This window comes from Pristiophorus japonicus, chromosome 7, assembly GCF_044704955.1.
Source record: "Pristiophorus japonicus isolate sPriJap1 chromosome 7, sPriJap1.hap1, whole genome shotgun sequence".
NCBI classification, from domain to species: Eukaryota; Metazoa; Chordata; class Chondrichthyes; family Pristiophoridae; genus Pristiophorus; species Pristiophorus japonicus.
In genome coordinates, this window is record NC_091983.1 from 58,804,652 (window position 1) to 58,830,782 (window position 26,131).

The 26,131-nt window shown below is 45.3% G+C and overlaps 1 protein-coding gene across 1 annotated transcript in view; it reads left to right on the forward strand.

Moving 5' to 3' along the window:
- asap2a (ArfGAP with SH3 domain, ankyrin repeat and PH domain 2a) overlaps window positions 1-26,131 on the forward strand; it is a 235,284-nt gene that overhangs the window by 121,100 nt on the left and 88,053 nt on the right. The window contains exons 3-5 of the mRNA XM_070884966.1: window positions 5,100-5,245; window positions 8,186-8,260; window positions 18,062-18,111. Coding sequence (XP_070741067.1) covers window positions 5,100-5,245; window positions 8,186-8,260; window positions 18,062-18,111 — 271 coding nt within the window. The remainder of the gene's footprint in view (window positions 1-5,099; window positions 5,246-8,185; window positions 8,261-18,061; window positions 18,112-26,131) is intronic.

The window sequence follows — 26,131 nt, forward strand, 5'->3', positions numbered from 1 at the left end:
AGTACTGTCAGAGATATGCCAACTCATACAGGCAGATCTACAACCTACCAGCGGTAACAAGACTGTGCTGCCCATCGAGGTGAAGGTGACTCCGGTGCTGGCACGCTATGCCTCCAACTCGTTTCAGGCATCAGCAGGGGACATATGCTCCATCTTGCAGTATGCTACACATTGCTGCATTCGCCAGATGACTACTGCATTGTACGCACGCAGGATGGACTTCATAAAGTTCCCAATGAGCAGGGACAGCCAGAATTAGAGAGCTATAGGTTTTGCACGATTTGCAGGCTTCCCCAAGGTTCAGGGTGCGATTGACTGTATGCATGTCGCCCTGTGAGAACTAACACAGAATGCAGAGGTCTTCCAAAACAGAAAGGGATACCATTCCCTAAACATTCAGCGCATCCTCACAGTCAGTGCCAGCTATCTAGGAAGAGCACATGATGCTTTCATCTTGCGTGAGAGCAGTGTGTCACACACATTTCAGCGACAAAGACGAGGTTAGAGCTGGCTGATTGGGGACAAAGGATACGGCCTGGCCACCTGGCTCATGACCCCCTTCAGGAACCCTGCCACAGAAGCCAAGCAATGCTATAATGACAGCCATGCAGCCACCCGCAACATCACTGGACAGACAATTGGCGTGCTGAAACAGTGCTACCGATGCCTGGACTGCTCTGGAGGCAGATTTCAATACTGCCCTCAGCAGATCTGAGTTCATTGTTGTGTGCTGCACGCTACACAAATTAGCCATCATGAGGGGATGGGCATTGCCAATGGGGATTGCAGGACCACCTCAGGAGGAGGAAGAGGAGCCTGGAGAGGAAGCCATACCGCAGCCACCACAACCACAGGGGAGACAGCGTGGAGATGTGGCCGCTGCAAGAGCCTTACGTAGGCAGCTCATCATTGACCAGTTTGCTGAAACGGGGAATTGGAGGTTTGAGCGTTGCCTTGCCACTCTAGGCCACCATACTGCCTAATGTGCAAATGATTGTGCAAATGAGACACAAGACACCAATGTCAAAGAACAATTTTTGCCAACATGTAACACTCTCAATATTCCCGCACCCACATAACGCTATATAATAGAACGGTTGACCACTTATCGGGCCCAAGTTTCCACACGATAAAAAACGGGCGCCCCTCCGAGCTGGGCGCCCGTTTTTCGCGCCTAAAACGGCGCCTAAAAAAAAATTGCGATTCTGGAGCGTTCTGCAGCTCCTTGTCTGCCTGGCGCGGCGCCCAGGGGGGCGGAGCCTACACTCGCGCCGATTTTGTAAGTGGGAGAGGGCGGGTACTATTTAAATTAGTTTTTTTCCTGCCTGCGACGCTGCACGTGCGCGTTGGAGCGTTCGCGCATGCTCAGTGTGAAAAAAACATTGGCACTCGGCCATTTTTGTTGTTCTTTGTAGCCGTTTAATTTTTGAAAATTTTTTAAATAAAAGCACATTGCCATCAGCACATCTCACTAAAGCCTTCTCACTGTCTCTCTCCCCCCCCCCCCCCCCTCGCGGGAAAGAACGGGCGCCCCTCCCCCCCCCCCCCGCGCGGGAAGAACGGGCACCTCCTCCTTCCCCCCCCCCCCCCCCCCCAGCGGGAAGAACTGGCGCCTCATCTCCTCTCCCCCCCGCGGGAAGAACGGGCGCCTCCTCCCCTCCCGCCCCCCCCCCCCCCCCGGCAGGAAGAACGGGCGCCTCAGGCTGACTGCAGAATTCTCCGTGCCTGAAGCACTTTCACACAGGTAGGAAGATGGTTTATTTAATCCTTTCTTTGCTTATAAATGTTTATTCAGGTTGGATTTATTTGTATAATATTTGTAGAAGTATAAATAAGGATTTATTGTCGAATTTAATGAGTTCCCTTCCCCCCCCCTCCCCCCCCACCTCGTTCTGGACGCCTAATTTGTAACCTGCGCCTGATTTTTTAATGTGTAGAACAGGTTTTTTCAGTTCTACAAAAATCTTCACTTGCTCCATTCTACTTTAGTTTGGAGTACATTTTCACTGTGGAAACTTTCAAATCAGGCGTCAGTGGCCGGACACACCCCCTTTTGAAGAAAAAATTCTGTTCCAAAGTAGAACTGTTCTACCTCACTAGAACTGCAGAAAAAAAAATGTGGAGAATTGCGATTTCTAAGATAGTCCGTTCTCCACCAGTTGCTCCTAAAAATCAGGCGCAAATCATGTGGAAACTTGGGCCTATAGACACATGACTGCTTCCTGCAATTCACAAGATATTCGAAGAATTCAAATCAAACCAGACTGCATCCTGCAGTGCTCAAAATGTCAAGACTACATGATGAACTTGCAGCCATTATTGCGTCTTGGAGAGACTTCCCCTTCCCATGCCTGCTGCTCCTCAATGAGGCCTCGGTGTACAGCAAGGCTGCTAGAGGACTGCTGTGTTGGGGGGGGGGGGGGTCAGACAATGGAGACCACGTCTGAGGACGCACTGGACCAGCTCATGGCCTGGAAGGCCCAGCTTTTGACTGTGGCGCCTCTTCCTCAGCGTTACCAGTCATGGGTGGATGGGGTGTCAACCGTCTAAGGCGCATGGTTGGTGAGTGAGTGGTGGCATCCAGAATGCTGTCATCCTGAGGAATGACACCACCTCTCGTTTCCCTGGCGCCACTCGCTCTCCGACGGGGCTGGGCCTTATCAATCGGAGCATGATGTGTCCCCACATCTTGATGCCTGCTTTGGCACCGTCACTTCCCCATTAGACAGTGAAGAACGCAGAGTGTGTGTATGCAGACATGGACTGCATCACCTGGCCAAGGTCAAGCAAAGCTTGTACCTGTGATGCGCCAGAGTCTGTGGCGTGACCAATGGCACGCACCACACACTCTGGAACTCCACTGTCACTTCTAGAAGCCACCGGCCTCTATGTGATGGGACGCCTAAGGCCACCTGAAAGTAGAAAACAACAGATGAGCGGTTAGCGGCAGGGGAGGGGGCAGGGTGGCATAGCACAGGTTTATTTGAAGGCCGTCGCTACTCCATTATATCTCGCAGTGCAGTGGATTCAGTAGCGCGATCCATGTACATACTGTCACTTCCTGAGGGAGCCTCAGCATCGCCCCCGGCAACTGTCAGACCTGGCATTCCGATGAGGTCAGAGATCCTCTCCTCTACGTCTGTTAGAGGAAGAGTTTGAGGCGGACCCCCGCCTGTCCGAAGCTGCTCCCTTCGATTGTGGGGAGCGCTTTGACTGCAAATAGAAAAATAGGAAGGGTTCAAAAAGGGTTTCTCTGCTGTTGGGCCACATATGCCTACCACAGTAGAAAAGGTGATACTGTGTTTATGTTGTATAGGCCTAATTTAGAAACATAGAAACATAGAAAATAGGTGCAGGAGCAGGCCATTCAGCCCTTCTAGCCTGCACCGCCATTCAATGAGTTCATGGCTGAACAATCAGTTATGATGTTGCATGTGCTTCATCAGTATGTATTCGCTGGTTTCAGGCATCTACCATGGGAGATGTATGTGATCTTTCAGAAAGCGATAGGAGCAGGTGGAGTTCATTGACGGGGAAGATTTTAATACAAGAACTAATGTGGATAGATCATTTAAAGCCAATGGTTGCTAATGTAAGCCTTCATCTTTGTTATGCATTGTGGCACCCCAATGAGTGTTAAGATGGACCAGATAAATCATAAATCATAGTGTGTGAGATTAATGTTATAAGCAATGAAGGCATGGATAGATAAAAATGGCATTCACCCTGCTGACCCTCATGAGATTGTTGAATTTTTTTCAGCACTGTGCGTCAGTCCTGGGCACAGTATCTGCAATAGAGACCTCCTGTGCAATATCCTTCCATATGTGTTTAAACACAGGAGGGACTAGTCTGGCTGCCCCTGCAAGATGGAGTGAGGCCCAACTCCTCTACACCGCACTGACTAAGATGTCACTAGCCTCCCGGCTGAAGCGCCTGACACGCTGCCTTCCCTTCTGATCCTCCATCTCAGCTAAAGTGGGCCGGTTTAAAAGCGCATGCGCGCAGGAAGTTGCCGCACCCTGCATTTGCGTTTGCGACCGGAAAAGAGAGGAAAGAAGTACCCACTGGCAAAAGTTTTGGTTCCGGTGCAGAAAGTCAGGTGTGCAACACTTTACGCCAACGCTCCTCCAGATTACTTTTGGGCCGAAAATACAAACTATTTCTTGGCGCAAATCCAGCCCTTCAAGCAATTTGTGTCCTGTTTCTCATGGTGTAATTTCAAGACCAGAATGATTTGTTATCCTTAATTGGAGATTAGCTTGTTCATTTGTTAACACCAGAATTTAAGACGGATAGGTAGATGTGTAGCAATTGTTCGATTTGCAATTTAATTTACTGTCTGATAGTAGGAAATATCATTGCTTTTGTATTAGTTTCTTTCCCGTGGCTTTGCACGCACAGACCAAGAGTAGTCCTCTGGCGAAGTGGTATTAGAGCATGGCTGATAATTGGAACAGGGCATGTGAATGTAATGTATTTCTCATTTTGAAGACATTTTTATATTCCATTATAAGTTCCTATGTCCACATTTATGGTGTAAACTATAATTGCATCCTCTTGCTGCAGCACCTTCATGGAGAGAGGGTGTAAGTGGCAAGTTTTCATCAACCATTTCCATTACAAATGTGGAAATAAGATTTTGTGATGAAAAAGCTAACAGGAACGTATGAACATGCAAATTTGACAAGTGTCTATAAAGATGTAAGATTTTTGATATTGATAGATAATTTAGATATCATATTTATAGAAATGCATAAATTAAGGTACAATGTACAGAAATTTGATTTTAATTTATTTATACCTTGTTAATCGTGGTTTTTATTGGGTTTCTCATATCTTGAATTTAATGCAACTGCACTTGGGATCAGGGACTTTTAAAATTTTCATCAGATTGGATCATTTAAAATAAAGCAATGAATTTTATTTTTGTAGCTTTGTCTGTTCCACTGATGTGTAACTATTACTTATTTTTAAAGATAATTACATGTTTTAATGGTGAACTGCCCAGATTTAGTAATAAGTAGCTGGGATCACTGTTGCACTGTCACAGACTGAATGGGAATTACTGTTTTATGAATAGCTTTCTTTCTGTTCAGGCCATGTAGAAAATGAAGAACAGTACACACAAGCACTAGAGAAGTTTGGCGGTAACTGCGTCTGCCGTGATGATCCTGATCTGGGCACAGCATTTCTGAAGTTTGCCGTCTTCACAAAAGAGTTAACTGCACTTTTCAAAAATCTGGTAAGGCTGTAAACTTGTATCCCTGTATATCTAAATTCTTGAAAGTAGACTGGTTCGACTGTTCTAATTATGCATGCTGTAGTGCTATATCTATTTGATGAAAATAGAATGTATAAAATAATTACAGCAGAATTTTGAAAAGTAGTGCGTTCAATTTCCTAAGGCAATCAGCTGTTGGGTTATGTATTTACTGCATACTGGAGCGACCAGCAAAGCACTATTCATTGTTGGATAATGGAACCGCTATATGAGGATCTCGACTGATGACATCCCCAGGAAATATCTCTTCATTGAAAGTCTTATGAGTTGTACAGAGGAGCCTGTCAACTGTGCTTTTCTCTGACAATAAAGGAAAAAGCTACTATAGAACATATGATGAACAAGTGCTAACCCCAACTGCTCTATTTTTATCCATATTTAACTGACTGAAATGTAGCTTCCCAAGTGGTGTGTACTGCTTTGGTGTTGAGGTCAAGTGGTGCTTCCTATTTGGAAATCCCTGTTTATATCTCTGTATTCTTATTGGCACCAGCTGACACTGACTAACCTATGAAGAAACTATTTTATATTGCAATCGTTGTTAACCAGGTTGTGGAACTAAATCTTCGAGTGACAGAAAATGATTTCCCGTGATCTTCTAACACTTAAAGCTGCATCCGTCAATTAGCAAATCACGAGTAAGAAAAAACAAGTGATGGACATCATCAGGTTTTCTAAACGTGAGGGAGACATTCAGAGAGTTCAAGTAGATTATCTTCAAGGCCTTACAGTGGGCACCATTGCTGGATCCTGCACAATTCCATTTTACCTTCTGTAGCTGTTTGTCAGGAAGTAGGTTTCAGCTCTCAGGACTGAGTAATGTGGCAAATAAGTCTAGCACAGTAGTGACTGCAGATCCCGTTTGAGATAAAAGATGGTGAGATAATGATGGAATGGATCCTTATATGATTGTGGGTGAAGAATGTACAGAAAGATGTACCCTATGGGTAGAAAGGGTGTAACTAGGTAAAAACATCTTATTCCATCTTTCCCGGCATTATATTTTAAAGACCTTGAGGAAAGTGGCACCGTGTATGTGTTTGAAGGCAACACTTGATGTCTGACCGGAAATTAAGTTAGCAGCATCCCACACATGCCTGATTGAACTCTCAGTAAATAATTCTTGGTGAAATACTAAGTCATCATTGATGCCTTTCCCAAGTAAGCTGCAAACTCTGTACACCAACTGAATGTTACTGTGGTGTAAAACACTGGATTATTTCTTAACATTGTGCAATAAGTGGATTACGTGACTTTAAGAGATGATTTTCTTGGTTTCCCCTTTGTCTCAGTGCTGGATGGGAATCTGTCAAGGCCCGGACGCAGCAGGATTTCCTGTCCCAGGCCTTTAACATGGCCTGAATGCATCTCTGGTGTCGGAGAGCAGCAACCAGAAGGCCTTCAGACACCAAAAACTATTATGCTGTGCAAGGAGATGTTTGATCCTTTTTAGCTTGCTTCTGGGTATCTTAGCGCAAACTCCATGCCATTTTCATGGGGCACCCCTGTGTCTGGGTGCTGTACAGTCATAACTGCAACAAAAAAGGGCAGGAGACCTGATGCTCCAAAGAAAGATATAGCACCTTTCACAACCACCAGACCTTTCAAAACGTTTTACAGCCAGTGAAGTACATTTGAAGTGTAGTCACTGTTGTAATGTGGGAAACGCGGCAGACAATTTGCGCACAGCAACTCCCACAATCAGCAATGTGTTAATGACCAGATAAACTGTTTTTGTTACGTTGGTTGACCGACACCTTAGAATCCCTGGCCCAAAGTGGAGGAAGAGCATCCCGGAGGGGGAGGGGGGGTTGGGTGCTCTGAGCACCTCGAGTCTCATCGCCGAGAGCATGCAGAAACCAAGCGCAGACAGCGGAAGGAGCATGCGGCAAACCAGACTCCCCACCCACCCTTTCCTTCTACCACTGTCTGTCCCACCTGTTTCAGAGACTGTAATTCCCGCATTGGACTGTACAGCCACCTGAGAACTCACTTTTAGCGTGGAAGCAAGTCTTCCTCGCTTTCGAGGGACTGTCTATGATGAGGCATAAATATTGGCCAGGACACCAGGGATAACTCCCCTGCTCTTCTTCGAAATAGTGTCATGGGATCCTTTACGTCCATCTGAGAGGGCAGACGGAGCCTCGGTTTAACGTCTCATCCGAAAGGTGTCACCTCCAACAGAGCAGCACTCCCTCAGTGCAGCACTCCTTCAGCACTGCATTGGAGTGTCAGCCTAGATTTATGTGCTCAAGTCCCTGGAGTTGAATATGAACCCCTTCTGAGTCAGAGGCGAGTGTGCTGCCCACTGAGACACATTTTATCATGTATGTTGTAGCTTTTTTAACTCTAACTCAGAATATGGTGCGATTATATGTGTGTGGGAGAAAACAAACATTTTCAATAAGTACAATTTCTGTAAACCAGATTGTTGAAATATGAAAGATGCCCTTTTGCCTGAAAGGATCCATCTAAACCCATTGTCTTTTTTCCTTTGATAGTGGAAGTTTTTTTTCTAAATATGCATGGGTTCACCATGAAATTCAAACCATTGTTTTAATCTATAGTTCTTCCATTCACTTCCCATCAAATCCTTTAGTCATTACTTCCAAATGCATTTAATAGTAGAAAAAGAACAAATTGACAAGAACAAACAAGCTTCAAATTGTACAAATCTTTGCTAGGAAACTACATTTTTGTTTTAAATTCTGCAAATCAAGTAATTTATCCAAATTAGTTCATTGGCATAGTTATATTATGCAGCTTCTGAGGCATTATAGAACATTGTATCATTTGCATGGATGTTCCATAATGGTAGTTTGCAAGAAGGACTTGCTGATAACTGCTACATTGTGGAGTTTGTTAACATCAGAAACAAAATTGATATTTATCACCGTACAGATTCAGAATATGAACAATATCATCACTTTTCCTCTGGACAGTTTACTGAAGGGAGATCTAAAAGGAGTTAAAGGGGTAAGTTTTGGTTTCTTTATTTTGTAACTCTCTTTACAAAAAAATCCCCCATTTGAAGATTTGTGAATACTATATGATGAAATGTTTTTTTAAACCAGTACCTAAAAGACTGGTTAGAAAGCTAGTTGCTTTTTTCCATTATGTGCAGGAGAATTAGTCAAAAATATCAAAAGAATCAGTAAATGTTTGTGCTGGACCTGTAGGATTTTTAAATTACTTGAATCTTACACCACAGAAACAGGTCTATGCTGGTGGTTATGCTCCACAGGAGCCTCCTCCTATCTTACTTCGTCTCACCTTATCAGCATATCATAGGGACATAGGGACAGGTATAGGCCATTCATCCCCTCAAGCCGGTTCTGCCATTCAATGAGATCATGGCTGGTCTGTATCCTAACTCCGGATATCCGCCTTGGCTCCATATCCCTTAATACCCCTGGCTAGCAAAAATCCTATCAATCTCAGATTTAAAATTATTAATTGAGCTAGCATCTACTGTTTCAGTGGGAGACTGTTCCACACTTTGCATGACGGAGTGTTTCCTAACTTCTCTCCTGAATAGCCTGGCTCTGATTTTAAGGTTATGTTCCCTTGTCTGAGACTAGCCCAGCAGCAGAAAAGGTTTCTCTCTCTCTACCTATCAATTCCTTTCAAAATCCTAAAAATAAAATCAATGAAATCACCCCTTAACTTTCTATATCCTTCTATTCCTTTCTCCCTCTTGTACTTATCTGGCTTCCGCATAAATTCATCTATACTAATCACCACCACGTAAAGAACTTGCTCCTGAATTTCTAAAATAGGCATGCCTTTTTAAACATCATTTATTCATTGCTTCTAGAATATTAGTGATGAGTTAATGAATGGCAAGGTTTAAATGTTGCTATCTTCTGCTTTTTTTCATGGTATACTTTCAAATTATTGCCTAATTGGAGTTATTCTTGCAACCTCCAAGGTAGAATAAAAAGTAAAGATCACCGAATGGCACAGAACATTGACCTAGAGTCCATACCTGAAGCAATGGCCGATTTGATTTGTATAAATTGACTTTTCAGGTCTTTGTAGCCAAGGTGCATCATATTCAATATCCTCAATTAAGTGAAGTCCCGTTGTAAAACTAGTTTTATCCAGGTCAATGAGCAAATATCTTCGCCATATTCTTAAGATCATAAATCAGAAGCAGGGTTGGGTGTTAGAATGGTTATTATACAAATTTATGGCACAGAAGGAGGTAATTCGGCCCAACAAATCTGTGATGGACAAAAAGAGCTATCCAGCCTAATCCCACTTTCCAGCTCTTGGTCCGTAGCCCTGCAGGTTACAGCACTTCAAGTGCATATCCCAGTACCTTTTAAATGTGATGAGGGTTTCTGCCTCTACTACCTTTTCAGGCAGTGAGTTCCAGATCCCCCATCATCCTTTGGGTGAAAAATGTTCTCCTCAACTCCCCTCTAATCCTTCTAACAATTAGTTTAAACCTATGCCCCTGGTTATTGACCCCACTGCTAAGGGAAACAGGTCCTTTCCATTCACTCTATCTAGGCCTTTCATAATTTTTTATACCTCAAGTAAGTCACCCTTCAGCCTCTTCTGTTCCAAAGAAAACAACCTCAGTCTATCCAATCTTTCCTCGCAGCTAAAATTCCCCAGTCCTGGCATCGTCCTCGTAAATCCCCTCTACCTTCTCTAGTGCAATCACATCTTTCCTGTAATGTGGTGACCAGAACTGTACGCAGTACTCTAGCTGTGGCCTAACTAGTGTCTTGTATAGTTCAAGCATAACCTCCCTGCTCTTATATTCTATGCCTCGACTAATAAAGGAAAATATCCCATATTCCTTCTTATCCACCTTATCTACCTGTCCTGTGGACCTGCACTCCATGGTCCTTCTGTTCCTCTACACTTCTCAGTATCCTACCATTTATTGTGTATTCCCTTGCCTTGTTCGCCCTCCCCAAATGCATTTCCTCACACTTCTCCAGATTGAATTCCATTTGCCACTTTTCTGGCCACCTGACCAGTCCATTGATATCTTTCTGCAGTCTACAGCTTTCTTCCTCACTAACAACCAGGCGCCCAATTTTTGTATCATCTGCAAACTTCTTAATCAAGTCCCCTACATTGAGGTCTGAATCATTGATGTATACAGATAGAATTTCCAAAATCCGGAAACCTTGGGACCGAGGCTGTTCCAGATTTTGGAATGTCTTTCCAATATCCCGAATTCAGAAACACCCGGCCGAGGTTCGGGTAGTTACTGATTTCGGAAAGTTTGTCCAGCGTCCTGAATCTGGAAACACCTGGGCCGAGGTAAGGAGAGGGGCGTGGATAATTGTAAAATCACTAAACTTTTTCAGACAGAATTCAATCCTGGAGATAGATATATATATATATATATTTTATTATGTCTCTCTTGTAGCAGGCAGACAACCGACAGTACTGCAGAAATAACATTTTAAAAATTTGTTCATAGAATGTGGGCGTCACTGGCAAGTCCATCATTTATTGCACATCCCTAATTGCTCTTGAGAAGATAGTGGTAAGCCACCTTCTTGAACCGCTGCAATCTGTGTGGTGATGGTTACTCCCACAGTGCTGTTAGGGAGGGAGTTCCAGGATTTTGACCCAACAACGATGAAGGAATGGCAATATGCTTCCAAATCAGGATGGTGTGTGACTTGGAGGGCAACGTGAAGGTGGTGGTGTTCCTTGTGCTTGCTGCCCTTGTCCTTCTAGGTGGTAGAGGTCACTGATTTGGGAGGTGCTGTCGAAGAAGCCTTTGTGTGTTGCTGCAGTGAATCTTGTAGATGGTACACACTGCAGCCACGGTACGCCGGTGGTGGAGGGAGTGGATGTTTAAGGTGGTGGATGGGGTGCCAATCAAGCGAGCTGCTATGTCATGGATGGTGTCAAGCTTCTTGAGTATTGTTGGAGCTGCGTTCATCCAGGAAAGTGGAGAATCTTCCCTGACTTGTGCCTTGTAGATGGTGGAAAGGCTTTGGGGAGTCAGGAGGTGAGACACTTGCCGCAGAATACCCAGCTCTGACCTGCTCTTGTTGTCACAGTATTTATGTGGCTGGTCCAGTTAAGTTTCTGGTCAATGGTGACCCCGAGGATGTTGATGGTAGGGGATTCGGCGATGGTAATGGCATTTTAAGGGCGGTGGTTAGACTCTCGCTTGTTGGAGATAATCATTGCCTGGCACTTGTGTGGCGCGAATGTTACTTGCCACTTATCAGCCCAAGCCTGAATGTTGTCCAGGTCTTGTTATATGCAGGCATGGACTGCTCCATTATCTGAGGAGCTGTGAAGGGCACTGAACACTGCAGTCATCAGCAAACATCCCCACTTCTGATCTTACGGAAGGAAGATCATTGATAAAGAAAGTGAAGATGGTTGGGCCTAGAACACTGCCATGAGGAACCCCTGGGGCTGGGATGACTGACCTCCAACAACCACAACCATCTTCCTTTGTGCTAGGTATGACTTGAGTCAATGGAGAGTTTTCCCCCTGATTCCCATTGGCTCCTTGATGCCACACATGATCAAATGCTGCCTTGATGTCGAGGGCAGTGACTCTCACCTCACCTATGGAATTCAGCTCTGTTGTCCATGTTTGGACGAAGGCTGCAATGAGGTCTGGGTAACTGCCTCTTGATGGCACTGTTCACGACACCTTCCATCACTTTGCTGATGATTGAGAGTAGACTGATGGGGTGGTAATTGGCCAGATTGGATTTGTCCTACATTTTGTGGACAGGACATACCTGGGCAGTTTTCCACATTGTTGGATAGATGCCAATGTTGTAGCTGTACTGGAACAGTTTGGTTAGAGGGATAGCTAGTTCTGGAGCACAAGTCTTCAGCACAACAGCCGTTATGTTGTCGGGGCCCATAGCCTTTGCTGTATCTAGTGCGTTCAGTCGCTTGTTGATATCACGTGGAGTGAATTAAATTGGCTGAAGACTGGCTTTTGTGATGGTGGGGACTCAATCCACTGTTTCTGTTATTATACTCGTGTCACAGGTGGCGTCCGGGCGGGTGTGGGGGAGGAGGAGAAGAGGTCCAGGTGGGGGGGGCGAGGTCTGGGCGAGCTCGGGGTAAGAGGTCCGGCTGGGCAGGGGCGAGGTCCAGGCGGCGGTGGGTCCGGATTTCAGAACATTTTCCGGATTCCGGAGGACCCTGTCATGGATCGACCCGGATTCCGGAACATTCCGAATTCCGGAGACTCAACCTGTACCACAAAAAGCAAGGGACCTACTACTGAGCCCTGTGGAACCCGACTGGAAACAGCCTACCAGTCACAAAAACACCCGTCGACCATGACACTTTATTTCCTGCCAATGAACACATTTTATATCCAACTTGCCACTTTCCCTTGGATCTCAAGGGCTTTTACTTTTCTGATCAGTCTGCCATGTAGGACCTTGTCAAAAGTTTGTTAATATCTATGTAGACTATATCAAACGCGCTACCCTCATCAACCCACCTTGTTATCTCCTCAGAAAATTCAATCAAGTTAGTCGGATACAAATCCATGCTGACTGTTCTTCGAAGATCTCCTTAACTGAGACTCTGCCTTTGATGCAAGTGACCTCGACTCCATCCCGCAGCATGCTACCCGCCACCATCTCAGCAAGACCCCAACGCTGCACGAGGTAGAAAAGACCATCCGTCAGCTCAAGAACAACAAAGCCTCAGGTGCGGATGGAATCTCCGCCGAGGTACTAAAGTATGGCGGAGAAGCAATATTGGCACCTATGCATGACCTCATCTGTCTTATCTGGAAGGAGAAGAGCATGCTAGGAGATCTCAGCGATGCCGTAACTGTGACCATCTTCAAAAAAGGGAACAAGTCTGACTGCGGTAACTACAGAGGAATCTCCCTGTTGCACTGGGAAAGTCACTGCATGAATCCTCCTCAACGGTCTTCTCCCGGTGGCTGAAGAGTTTCTCCCAGAGTCGCAATGTGGATTCCGTCCATTAAGGTGTACAACGGACATGATCTTCACTGTGCGTCAACTACAAGAGAAATGCAGGGAACAGCATCAACCCTTGAACATGGCCGCCTTTGACCTCATAAAGGCCTTTTGACACTGTCAACTGCGAGGGACTATGGAGCGTCCTCCTCCGTTTCGGCTACCCCCAAAAGTTTGTCACCATCCTCTGACTGCTCCATGATGACATGCAAGCCGTGATATTGACCAAAGGATCCACTACAGACCTAATCAGCGTCCGGACTGGGGTCAAGCAGGGCTGCGTCATCGCACCAACGCTTTTCTCAAATCTTCCTTGCTGTAATGCTCCATCTCTCTCTCAACAAGCTCCCCGCTGGAGTGCAACTAAACTATAGAACCAATGGGAACCTGTTCAACCTTCGCTGCCTCCAGGCTAGATCCAAGATCGTCCAATACTCTGTCATCGAAATACAGTAAGCGGACGCCGCTTGTGTCTGCGCACACTGAGGCCGAACTCCAAGCCATCGTCAACACCTTCACCGAGGTGTACGAAAGCATGGGCCTTATGTTAAACATTCGTAATATGAAAGTCCTCAGCCAACCTGACCCTGCTTCACAGCACTGACCCCCCCTCCCCCCCGCTCATCAAAATCCACAGCACAGCCTTGGACAACGTGGACCATTTTCCATATCTCGGGAGCCTGCTATCAGCAAGCGCAGACATCGATGACTAGATCCAACACCACCTCGTGTGTGCCAGTGCAGCCTTCGGTCGCCTCAGGAAGAGTGTGTTTGAAGACCAGGACCTAAAATCTGGCAACAAGCTTATGGTCTACAGGGCAGTCGTGATACCCGCCCTCCTATTATGGCTCAGAGACGTGAACCATATACAGCAGACATCTCAAAGTGCTGGAGAAGTACCAGCAACACTGACTCCGCAAGATCCTGCAAATCCACTGGTGCGTCTATCCTCCCAATGTCAGTGTTCTCGCTCAGGCCAACATCCCCAGCATCGAAGCACTGACCACGCTCAACCAGCTCTGTTGGGCGAGCCACATCATCCGCATGCCCGACACGAGACACCCTAAGCAAGCACTCTACTCGGAACTCCTACACAGCAAGCGAGCCCCAGGTGGGCAGAGAAAACTTTTCAAGGACATCCTCAAAGCCTCCTTGATATATAGTGCAACATCCCCACCGGCACCTGGGAATCCCTGGCCCAAGACTGCCCAAAATGGAGGAAGAGCATCTGGGAGGGCGCTGAGCACCTCGAGTCTCATCGCCAAGAGCATGCAGAAATCAAGCGCAGACAGCGGAAGGAGCATGCGGCAAACCAGGCTTCCCGTCCACTCTTTCCTTCAACCACTGTCTGCCCCACCTGTGACAGAGACTGTAATTCCTGCATTGGACTGTACAGTCACCTGAGAAGTCACTTCTCAAGTGGAAGCAAGTCTTCCTCGATTTTGAGGGACTGCCTATGATGATGATCCGTAACAAATCCATGCTGACTGTTCTTGATTGATCCATGCCTTTTTAAATACTGTACCACAGAATTTTTTCCAATAATTTGCCCATCACCGAGGTTAGGCTGACTTGCATGTAATTACTCAGTCTATCCCATTCTCCCTTTCTAAACAATGGTATAACGTTAGCAGTCCTCCAGTGCCACACTTGCAGCCAGAGAGACTTGGACAATGATGGTCAGAGCCTCTGCTATTTCCTCCCTTGCTTCTTTCTTACAGCTTGGGTTATATTTCATCCGGGCTGGGTGATTTATCTACTTTCAAAGATGTTAAACCCCTTAACACTTCCTCTTTCACTGTTGTATCTCCTCTAATATTTCACACACCTCCTATTTAATTACAATGTCTGCATTGACCCTCCTTTTTTGTGAAGACAGCCGCAAAGTATTCATTAATAACCATACCCACGTCTTCCGCCTCAACACACAAGTTACCTCTTTGGTCTCTAATAGGCCCTACTTTTTCTTTATTTATCCTCTTGTTCTTTATGTATTTATAAAACATCTTCGCGTTTTCCTTGATTTTATTTGCCAATATTTTTGCATGCCCTCCTTTTGCTTCTTTGATTTCCTTTTTAATTTCACCCTGCCCTTTCTATACTCCTCTTGGCTTTCTGCAGTATTTAGCTCTCTGTATCTGACACAAACTTCTCTTATTTGCCGTATCCTATCCTGTATACCCCTTTGACATCCAGAGGGCTCTAGATTTCGCAGTGCCACCCTTTTTCTTTGTGGAAACATATTTGTCTGAACTCTCACTATCTTCCCCCTTGAATTCCTCCCACTACTCTGACACTGATTTACTTTCAAGTAGTGGTTTCCAGTCCACTTTTGCCAAATCACATCTCTGCTTAGTAAAATTGTCTTTTCCCGATCGAGAACTTTTACTCTTGGTCTTCCTTTGTCCTCTTTTTCAGTTCGTTTTGGCATATTTATGAATTATAATCACTGCCACCAAAATGCTCTCCCACTTCTACCCCTTCCACCTGCCCTGCTTATTCCTTAAAACCAAGTCCAGAGCTGCCCCCTCTCTTGTTGGGCTTGCTACGTACTGGCTAAAAATGTTCTCCTGAATGCATTTGAAGAATTCTGCACCCTCTATACCTTTTACACGGATTCTATCCCAGTTAATATTAGAGTAGTTGAAATCACCTACTATTACTTCCCTATTGTTTTGGCACTTCTTGGAAATTCGCCTACATATTTGTTCATAGAATCATTGAAATTTACGGCACGTAAGGAGGCCATTTTGGCCCATCGTGTCCATGTCGGCTGACAAACAGCAATCCAACCTAATCCCACTTTCCAGCTCTTGGTCCTTAGCTGTGCAGGTTACAGCACTTCAAGTGCACATCCAAGCACCCCTTAAATGTGGTGAGGGTTTCTGCCTCTACCATCCTTTCAGGCAATGAGCTCCAGACCCCCACCATCTCTCGGTGAAGACATTTCCCTCAAATCTCCTCTAAACCTCTTAACAATTACTTTAAATCAATGTCCCCTGGTTGTTGACCGCTCTGCCAAGGGAAATAGGTCCTCCCTATCCACTCTATCTCGGTCCCTTATAATTTTATCCACCTCAATAAGATCATCCCTCAGCCTCTGTTCCAAGGAAAACAAACCCGGCCTATTCAATCTTTACTCATAGCTAAAATTTTACAGACCAAGCAACATCCTCGTAAATCTCCTCTCTATCCTCTCCAGTGCAATCACATCTTTCCTGTAATGAGGTGACCAGATCTGCACACAGTACTCTAGCTGTGGCCTTACTAGTGTTTTATAGAGTTAAAGCATAATCTCCCTGCTCTTGTATTCTATGCCTCGACTAATAAAGGCAAGTATTTGGTATGCCGCCTTCACCACCTTATTTACCTGGCCTGCTATCTTCAGGGATCTGTGGACCTGCATTCCAAGGTCCCTTTGTTCCTCTACACTTTTCAGTGTCATACCATTTAATGTGTATGCCCTTGCCTTGTTATCCCTGCCCAAATGCATTACCTCACATTTCTCCGGATGGAATTACCAGTTCATTGATATCCTCCTGCAGTCTGCAGCTTTCTTCTTCATTATCAACCACACAGCCTATTTTTGTATGAGCTACAAACTTCTTAATCATACCCCCTACATTCAAGTCCAAATTATTGATATATACCACAAAAAGCAAGGAACCTAGTACTGGTCCCTGCGGAACCCCACTGGAAACATCCTTCCAGTCACAAAAACACCCCTCAACCATTACCCTTTGCTTCCTGCCTCTGAGCCAACTTGCTGCTTTGCCCTGGATCCCATAGGCTTTTACTTTCGTAACCAGCCTACCATGTGGGATCTTAACAAAAGCCTTGCTAAAATCCATATACACCACATCAAATGCACTACCCTCATCGATCCTCCGTGTTACCTCTTCAAAAAATTCAATCGTTAGTAAGACACGATCTTCCCTCATCACAGGTTTAATTGTTCCTTTAACTAATATTGCGACCCACCCCTCTTTTTTAAATCCCCTCTCTGTCTTGTCTGACAACCCTGTAACCAGGAATGTTACTAATCCATGATGTCTCATTAGTGTTCAGCTTGTTATGTTTTAACGGAATATATTTTTCCTCGATACTGTTCAACACCGTTTTAAATGTTTCTCATTGCTTTTCTACGCCATTGTTTGCCAATATCGTTGTCCATTTTATTTTCCCAAGTTCTTTTCTCAGCCCCTCAACATCAGCTTTTCTCCAATCTATTATCCTGGTCTTCATCATAATTATGTCCTTCTCAATTATTATTTTAAAGCGTATTATATTATGGTCACTATTGCCTAGATATTCCCCTACTTTAGCTTCTCTTTTCTGCTCTGGTTCGTTCCCCATTTCTAGATCCAATATCAAATCTCCCCTTGTTGAGCTTCTTGCATACTGGGTTAGAAAGAGGTCCTGAACACATTCCCTTATCCCATTTACCTACCTCTTCTGTCCAATTAATATTGTAGTAGTTGAAATCGCCCATGATGATTATTCTGTTTTTTATTCATTTTCCTAATTTGTTTGCATATTTCTTCCTCCACCTCTCTTCCACTATTAAGTGGCCTGTAAACTTACCCCTATTGGTGTAATTGATCCTTTATTATCTTTTATCGCTATCCACGTGGATTCTATTTCTGATTTGCTGATAGCTACGTCACTTTTTTTCTACTGGCATTATTTTATCCCTAACAAGTACAGCTACTCCACTTCCCCCTTTCCCCTCTCTGTTCTAAATATGTTATATTATACAATTGTATGCTGTAATAAAATAGATACAAAACCTTGTCAGATTTTGTACTGCTTTCATCTGTAGGATCTTAAGAAGCCTTTTGATAAAGCCTGGAAGGACTATGAAACAAAAGTGTAAGTCTTTAATATATTTTTTCCAGTACAGGTTGCGCCTCCCTTATCCACAACTGCCTTATCTGAAATCACCCCTCATCCAGAACCATTCGCGGCCACTCGGTGGCGCATACGCAGAACTCCGACATGAACAAATTGAAGTCCTTCCTCGCTGCTGACTCCCGCAATCGCTGGCCTGACCCTGCGATCCAGCCCAACCCCCACCCCCCCGATCTCTCTGCCGCACTTCCAGGCCCAAGCCAGCCAGCCAGCCCCGATATCCCCTTGCTCAGTACCTGTACCATTCAATTTAACGTGACCACCCCTCGTCCGGAAAAATCCCTTATCCAGATAAGGCCAGGTCTCGAGGGTTCCAGATAAGGGAGGTTCAACTTATAGTTAGTTATATATCTGCACTGTTCTGTAATTTGTAATAAGCACTGTAAATGGGTGTTCCACAGGAATTGAAACATTTTGTGTATTGCTTTTTGTGAAAAACTAAGTTTCTGTATTTCAGGATGTAAATTACATGGATAGTTCTGAAAGACTTTTATGTGATACAGCAAGTTTTTTTTATGGAGTATGATTTTGAAAGAAGCCTCGTAATGATTTCATGAGTGACATTGCCGAGGCATCTGAGCAGATGGCCTATCCAGATTGGATTCATGAGCACTTTAAAGAGTGATAAACAATTGCTAACATGTTGGGGGGGAAACTTGCAGTCGGAGGTTTCCTTCGTACGAACGCACCCGACCCGAAAAAAATCAATGAAACTACCTGTTGGTCCCAGAGAAATGTAGAATTCCAGTCTGAGGTCTTCATTCCCTGTGCAGTGTATGCATCCGGCAAGGCTGCAATTTTTGGCCCGTTATTTTTTAACATTCTTAATGTAGTGAATTTATAAAAATTTCTGTTTGTGAAATAAGATTTTCTATTTCATATTGCTGAGAATGAAGCCCAGAAAGTGCTGCTTTTGCAGATATTATTTGTAAAGCCTTCAGCCCTGAGTGATGCAGAATTTACATCACTCATTTGGTTCCTCTTTTTGTTTAAAGCACAAAGACAATTTTGGATAAATGGTGTACAATTACTGATACGTCCTTACCATACAGTATAAATGCACACGAGGCCCATGCTTGAGAGAAGGTCAGTCTGTGACCTGTCCTTTATTCCATAGCACTCAAGTGATGGAAGTGGGTGGAGCATCCCCTTTTATATCTGAAGGTCCACATTAGGAGTGTCTCCCACAAGTTCACCACCTAGTGGTCATTGTTCTCAGTGTACAACTTAGGTCAGATTATACATGGATTACAATGCTGGTTGAATACATGACAATTACGATACTTATTTTGCAAGACGATTACTTTAAGTTATTGTTGCTAACCTGGGAATGACAATGGTGCATTTTCATTTTGAATGCATTGATTGTGGCTTTACAGTTGAAGTCATTTTGCAATTTACTTACTTAGCTTGACGAATTAAAGATAGAAAATGGTGGTTTGTTCATGTTTAATGTGTCTATAACTATTTATGTTTTGCTCATTCATTCTCCAAAAACAATGGATTACTTTGCAATTTTTTAAATAACTAGTTAAATCTCTCGGACTGCTGTCCCTTTCAAAGTTTGCAAAATTAAAGCAATTTTGCTCGGTGGTCTTTCCACAAGAAGAACTTGTATTTATATACCCCTTTCGTTACCTCAGGCTACATCCTCACTGTTATAGATAAATGAAGAGATAAGGGGCTGAATTTTCCGCCCCTGGTTGCCTCTGTTTTCGCCCTGGAGGGGCAGCAATGGCGGCGGTGAGCTCTTCTAGGCGGGTGGCCAGTTTCCTGCCAGGGTTTTCAGGACTGGTTTCGGCAGGGGCATTAACACTCGGAAGAGGTGAGCTGATGTGCAATGCCCCTGGTTGCGAGACAGGATCGATTTTTAGCTCCCGCCCGACCCATAGCGCTGCGGTACACCGATGTGCTGGGACTGCCTGTGAAAACGGGCTGCTGAGGTGCAAGTAATGGTGACCTCGGGTAAGTGTGATTGCTTTTTATTTTGATTTTTTTTTTTGCGATTTATGTAGTGGTGGTGTGAGATATTTTTGGGGAATGTTTTTGGTGTTTTTCTTTCAGGTTTTTTTTTCTCCCCAGGCCTCTTTTGGAGCACTCCAAGGCCAACTCTTTAGCTCGGGATTTGTGAATGCTAAGCCGATCTAGTTACCTAAGAGAGGTGTGTAATGCCTCCCTTATCGCTGTGCCCCACACTCAGGGCCCAGCTGCTCAATTTTGCTGACTGAGGTGCAAGTTTTTTTCCAGACGGTATCAGGATCGCCCTGTCACCATTAATGCCCCGAAATCTTAAAAGCCAGAAATCCAGCCTGACCTGTTTTAGCGGTGTTGGTTCAGGGTTAAATAGTGGGCAGGACATCCAGGAGAACTATCCTGCTCTTATTTGAATGAGTAAAATGATTTTTTTTAATCCCATCTGAGAGCAGACAGGGCCTTGGTTTAATGTCTCATCCAAAATATGGCACCTCCAACAGTGCAACACTCCCTCAGTACTGCCCTGGAGTGTCCACCTAGATTTTTGTGCACAAGTCTCTGGAGTGGGACTTGTACCCACAATCTTCTGACTTGGAGGCGAAAGCACTACCTACACCATACAGCCTCATTCTGAACCACATTTCACTTATGTTCCTCCTGCTATAGGCACTGATTTCCATTGGTGCCTCTAGGTGCCAGGAAATAAGTTCCAACTCCATTTAATTAATGATTTGCACTTTAGATAGCCTACCGTTCACAAATTTCAGTCTAGTTCAGTCGATATTTTCTAAATTTTAAATATTTGCAAATCATTCGTCATCATCATGGTGCATGTATTTTGCATTTGTATTCGTTGATTAGTTTCTATATTAATCTGGGGCGATTTAATCTGCCAGTGTTATTTTTGGCTGGTCTAAAGATGGGCTTGTAGATATGAGTTAGGGACAGATGCAACACAGAATAACTTTGGTTAATGAATTATCCCTGTGTTCACAAATGTCATTTGTTGACCCTCTTTCAAGTTGCTTTAAAGAAGTCTTTGAGTCACTGTCCTCAGACATTCAAGATCTTGCACTGATTAAGCTAACTGGCCATTCAACAGCAGGGTTGTCTATAAGTTTTGGTAAAATGCCTACCTTCTGAATACTTGATTTACTTTTATCCTTGTTTTCTGTCCCATTAATTGTTCCTATCTGACTTTCTCATCTGTATTTTCTAGCTTGTTTGTTTCTCTTCTTTAATTTTTGAAAGGAAAATTGAAAAGTTGCAAAATAAATATATGCCATTTAAAAAGAAGACCACTTCAAGTTTCAGAATGCCATGGTCAAATAGAGATTAGAAACAAACTAAAATTGAAGAGGGCATATCGAGTCTAAAAGCATAATAAAAATAAGAGTTAATAGAAAATGAAGGAAAAGTTAAGAAAAAGAATCAAGAAGGGAAAATGAGGAGAGAATCTTAAAATTAAAAAGAAAAGCTAGGTACTTTACAAATGTAACCTTTTCTAAAAAAAAAATGTTAAATGTGAGGTGGGACTCCTCAGAGGAAGCGAATAGTGAGTTAGTAGAGGATACTTCGAAATTGGCAGGGCTACTTAACTGCTACTTTGCTTCAGTATTTATAAAAGAGAAGGCTATTGAGTAGGAGGTAAATCTTGAATTGGTTAAAAGCACGAGATGAGAGCTATTATAATAAATAAAAGGAAAGTATTAGAAAAGTTTGTTAAGCTAAAGGAGGACAAAATGCTGGGACCTGAACGGATATATCCATGCAGTCTGAAATGGGAAAGTAATAGCTTAAGCCATAGAAGTTATATTTTAGAGTTCTGTTGACAAGAGATGTGTGCTGGAGGATAAAAGTGGCCAATTTCTAAAAGAGAGACAGACGAGCCCAGGTAATTACAGGCCAGTTAGCTTAACATCTGTGGTAGGGAAAATTTTGCAGTATTTAATTACTAAGTATTTAGATCAATAGAAAATCATTAGTAGCAGCCAACACTTCTGAAAGGAGGAAGATTGTGCTCGAGAAACATGGTACAGTTCTTTGAGGAAATGACAGATATGGTGGATTGGGAATTGAAGGCAGTCCGAGTCAGTCAGGGACCGCTGGAAGGAGCACTTCGAAGATCTCCTCAATCGAGACTCTGCCTTTGACTCGAGTGTTCTCAACTCCATCCCGCAGCATGCTACTCGCCACCACCTCAGTCAACCCCAACACTGTTAAAGGTAGAAAAAGCCATAAGACCGCTCAAGAGCAACAAGGCTACGCGAGCGGATGGAATCCCTGCTGAGACACTGAAGTATGGTGGAGAAGCACTGTTGGCACGAATACATGACCTCATCTCTCTCATCTGGAGGGAGGAGAGTATGCCGGGAGATCTTAGAGATGCAGTGTTCGTGACCATCTTTTTAAAAAAAAAAGGGGGACAGGTCTGACTGCGGCAACTACAGAGGAATCTCCCTCTTATCAGCCACTGGGAAAGTCATTGCTAGAGTCCTCCTCAACCGTCTTCTCCCTGTGGCTGAGAAGCTCCTCCCGGAGACACAGTGCGGATTTCGTCCCCTACGAGGCACAACGGACATGATTTTTGCAGCGTGACAGCTGCAGAAAAAATGCAGGGAGCAGCGCCAGCCCTTGTACATAGCCTTTTTCGATCTTACAAAGGCCTTTGACACACTCAACTGCGAGGGTCTATGGAGCATTCTCCTCCGTTTCGGATGCCCCCAAAAGTTCATCACCATCCTCCGCCTGCTCCACAACGACAAACATGCCGTGATCCCTACCAATGGATCCATTACAAACCCAATCCACGTCCGGACCGGGGTCACACGGTTGCGTCAACGCCCCAACCCTCTTAATCTTTCTCGCTGCCATGTTCCACCTCACAGTCAACAAGCTCCCTGCTGGAGTGGAACTAAACTACAGACCAGTGAGAACCTGTTCAACCTTCGCCATCTCCAGGCCAGGTCCAAGATCACCCCAACCTCTGTCGTCGAGCTACAGTACGCGGACGGCGCCTGTGTCTACGCACATAGAGGCTGAACTCCATGACATAGTCAATGTATTTACTGAGGCGTACGAAAGCATGAGTCTTATGCTAAACATCCATAAGACAAAGGTCCTCCACCAGCCTGTCCTCGTCGCACAGCACTGCCCCCCCAGTCATCAAGATCCACGGCGCGGCCCTGGACAACATGGACCATTTCCCATACCTCAGGAGCCTCTTGTCAATGAGCAGACATTGACGACGAGATTCAACACTTCCACCTCCAGTGCGCCAGTGCATCCTTCGGCCGCCTGAGGAAAAGAGTGTTGAAAGACCAGGCCCTCAAAAGTGCCACCAAGCTCATGGTCTACAGGGCTGTAGTAATACCCGCCCTCCTGTATGGCTCAGAGACATGGACCATGTACAGTAGACACCAAATCGCTGGAGAAATACCACCAACGATGTCTCCGCAAGATCCTGCAAATCCCCTGGGAGGACAGACGCACCAACATTAGCGTCCTCGACCAGGCAAACATCCCCAGCATTGAAGGACTGACCACACTTGATCAGCTCCGCTGGGCAGGCCACATTGTTCACATGCCAGACACGAGACTCCCAAACAAGCGCTCCACTCGGAACTCCTTCACGGCAAACGAGCCAAAGGTGGGCAGAGGAAACGTTAAAAGAACACCTTCAAAGCCTCCCTGAAAAACATCCCCACTGACACCTGGGAGTCCCTGGCCAAAGACTGCCCTAAGTGGAGGAAGTGCATCCGGGAGGGTGCTGAGCTCCTCAAGTCTCATCGCCGAGCGCATGCAGAAATCAAGTGCAGGCAGCGGAAAGAACATGCGGCAAACCTGTCCCACCTACCCCTTCCCTCAACGATTCTGTCCCACCTGTGACAGGGACAGTGGTTCTCATATTGGACTGTTCAGCCACCTAAGGACTCATTTTTAGAGTGGAAGCAAGTCTTCCTCGATTCCGAGGGACTGCCTATGATGATGATGGATTGGGAATTAAAGTGGACTTGGTGCACATGGACTTTCAGAAAGCCTTTGATAAGGTACTGCACAGGAGATAGAGTACATTAAGGGATATGGAATTGGGAGGAGTGTAGCAAATTGGATTAAAAATTAGTTAGAAGAGAGGAAACAGAGCAGTAATTAAAGGCAGTTTCTCAGAGTAGTTGGAAGTGGTAACATTGTCCCATGGGGCTCTGTTCTAGGACAGCTTTTATTAAGTGTGTACATTAATAATTTAGATATGGGGTAGAGGAATGTTCACATTTGCAGATGAAATTAAAATAAGAGACAGAGTAGGAGAAATTCGGAAGCATCCTGAAAAGTTGAAAACATTAGAGCCAGGTGCTAATGATTTTCAACTTTTAAAAAGAAATGAGGGGTTTGTGCTCCAGGAAGGACGTAGAGCGCTAAATCAAGCAATCCACTTCCTTCCTGAAGCACCCGGCCTCCCGATCAACGCCTCCTACAATTGCCGTTTATTTTGACCGGCGATGCTACAGGGGACGGAAATGAAGTTTGGGTCCGGGGCAGTGCACACGGAAATGACGTCACGATCTCCAGGCGATGGAGATCGGGCGCAACGTCCTACCGCCGCCGCAAACCTTCCGCCGAAGTTGGCAGGAGTCGTTCATCTCACCGCACCCGGTTGGAAAGTGGTTAGCACCCCGTTATCGCCCCCCCGGAAGTGATAACGGGAGGCGCTAAGGAGGCTAATTTCTAGGCCAGAATAAATGGCCCCAAGTTTCCACATGATTTGCTCCTGATTTTTAGGAGCAACTGGTGTAGAATGGAGTATCTTAGAAATCGGAATTCTCGTCATTTAGTTTGCTCCAGTTCTAGTCAGTTAGAACAGTTTTACTTTGGAACAGAATTTTTTTTTCAAAAAGGGGCGTGTCCGGCCACTTATGCCTGTTTTCAAAGTTTCGTCAGTGAAAACTTACTCCAAACTAACTTAGAATGGAGTAAGTGAAGATTTTTGTACACTCGAAAAAACCTTGTCTACACTTTAGAAAATCAGGCGTAGGTTACAAATCAGGTGTAGGGAATGGTGGGGGGGGGGTTTAAAGGGAAGTTTACAAACATTAAACACTTCAGTTTTACAAATAAAGAGCCATCATCAATAATAAATGATAAATACATCAATAAATCAACCAATAAATCAATCAAAAAAAATTACTAAGAAATAATTTTTTTTTAAAAATCAATAAATAAAACATTTTCTACTGACCGACTGCAGCACCGGGAGCCCTCCAACAGCGTGCTGGGATGCCCCCCCCCCCCCCCCCCCCCACCCCCAGTGTGTCTCTCTGTGTCTCTATCTCTCTGTCTGTCTGTGTGTGTCTCTCATTCTCTGTCTGTCAGTGTCTGTGTTTCTGACAGCGAGGGGAGGGGGAGGAGGGTGGTAGAGGGAGAGAGGGGGGGAGCAGAGGGAGGGATGGGGGAGAAGGGGGAGGGGGGAGAGAAGGGGATAAAGGGGACATGGGGGGTGAAAGGAGATGGGGGGAGCGGAAGGAGATGGGGGGAGCGGAAGGAGATGGGGGAGGGGAAGGAGATGGGGGGGGGGGGGCGGGGAGAAGGAGAAGGAGAAGGGGGAGGGTGGCTGAACGGGCCGGGCGGTGGCATTGGGTCGGGTCGGGGGGGTGGTGGGAGGGAGGTCGGTTCAGTTCGGGGGGAGGGAGGGAGAGGGAGGTCAGGTCAGGGAGAGGGAGGTCGGGTCCAGTCATGGGGGGGGCGGGGGGAGCGGGAGTCGGGTTGGGTCCAGTCGGGGGGGGGGGGGGGGGGGGGGGGAGCGGGAGTCGGGTCGGGTCCAGTCGGGGGGGAAACGGGAGTCCGGTCCGGAAGCGGGAGTCGGGTCGGGAGGAAGCAGGAGCTGGCGGTGGGAGGAGCCTTATTCACGCAGCCCCAGTGAGGCCATTCGGCCAGGGCTAGGGGCTGCGTGCTTCGGCCCCTCCCACACAGTTTTGGGCGCCTGGATTCAGCGCAGGGACCTGGCTCCACC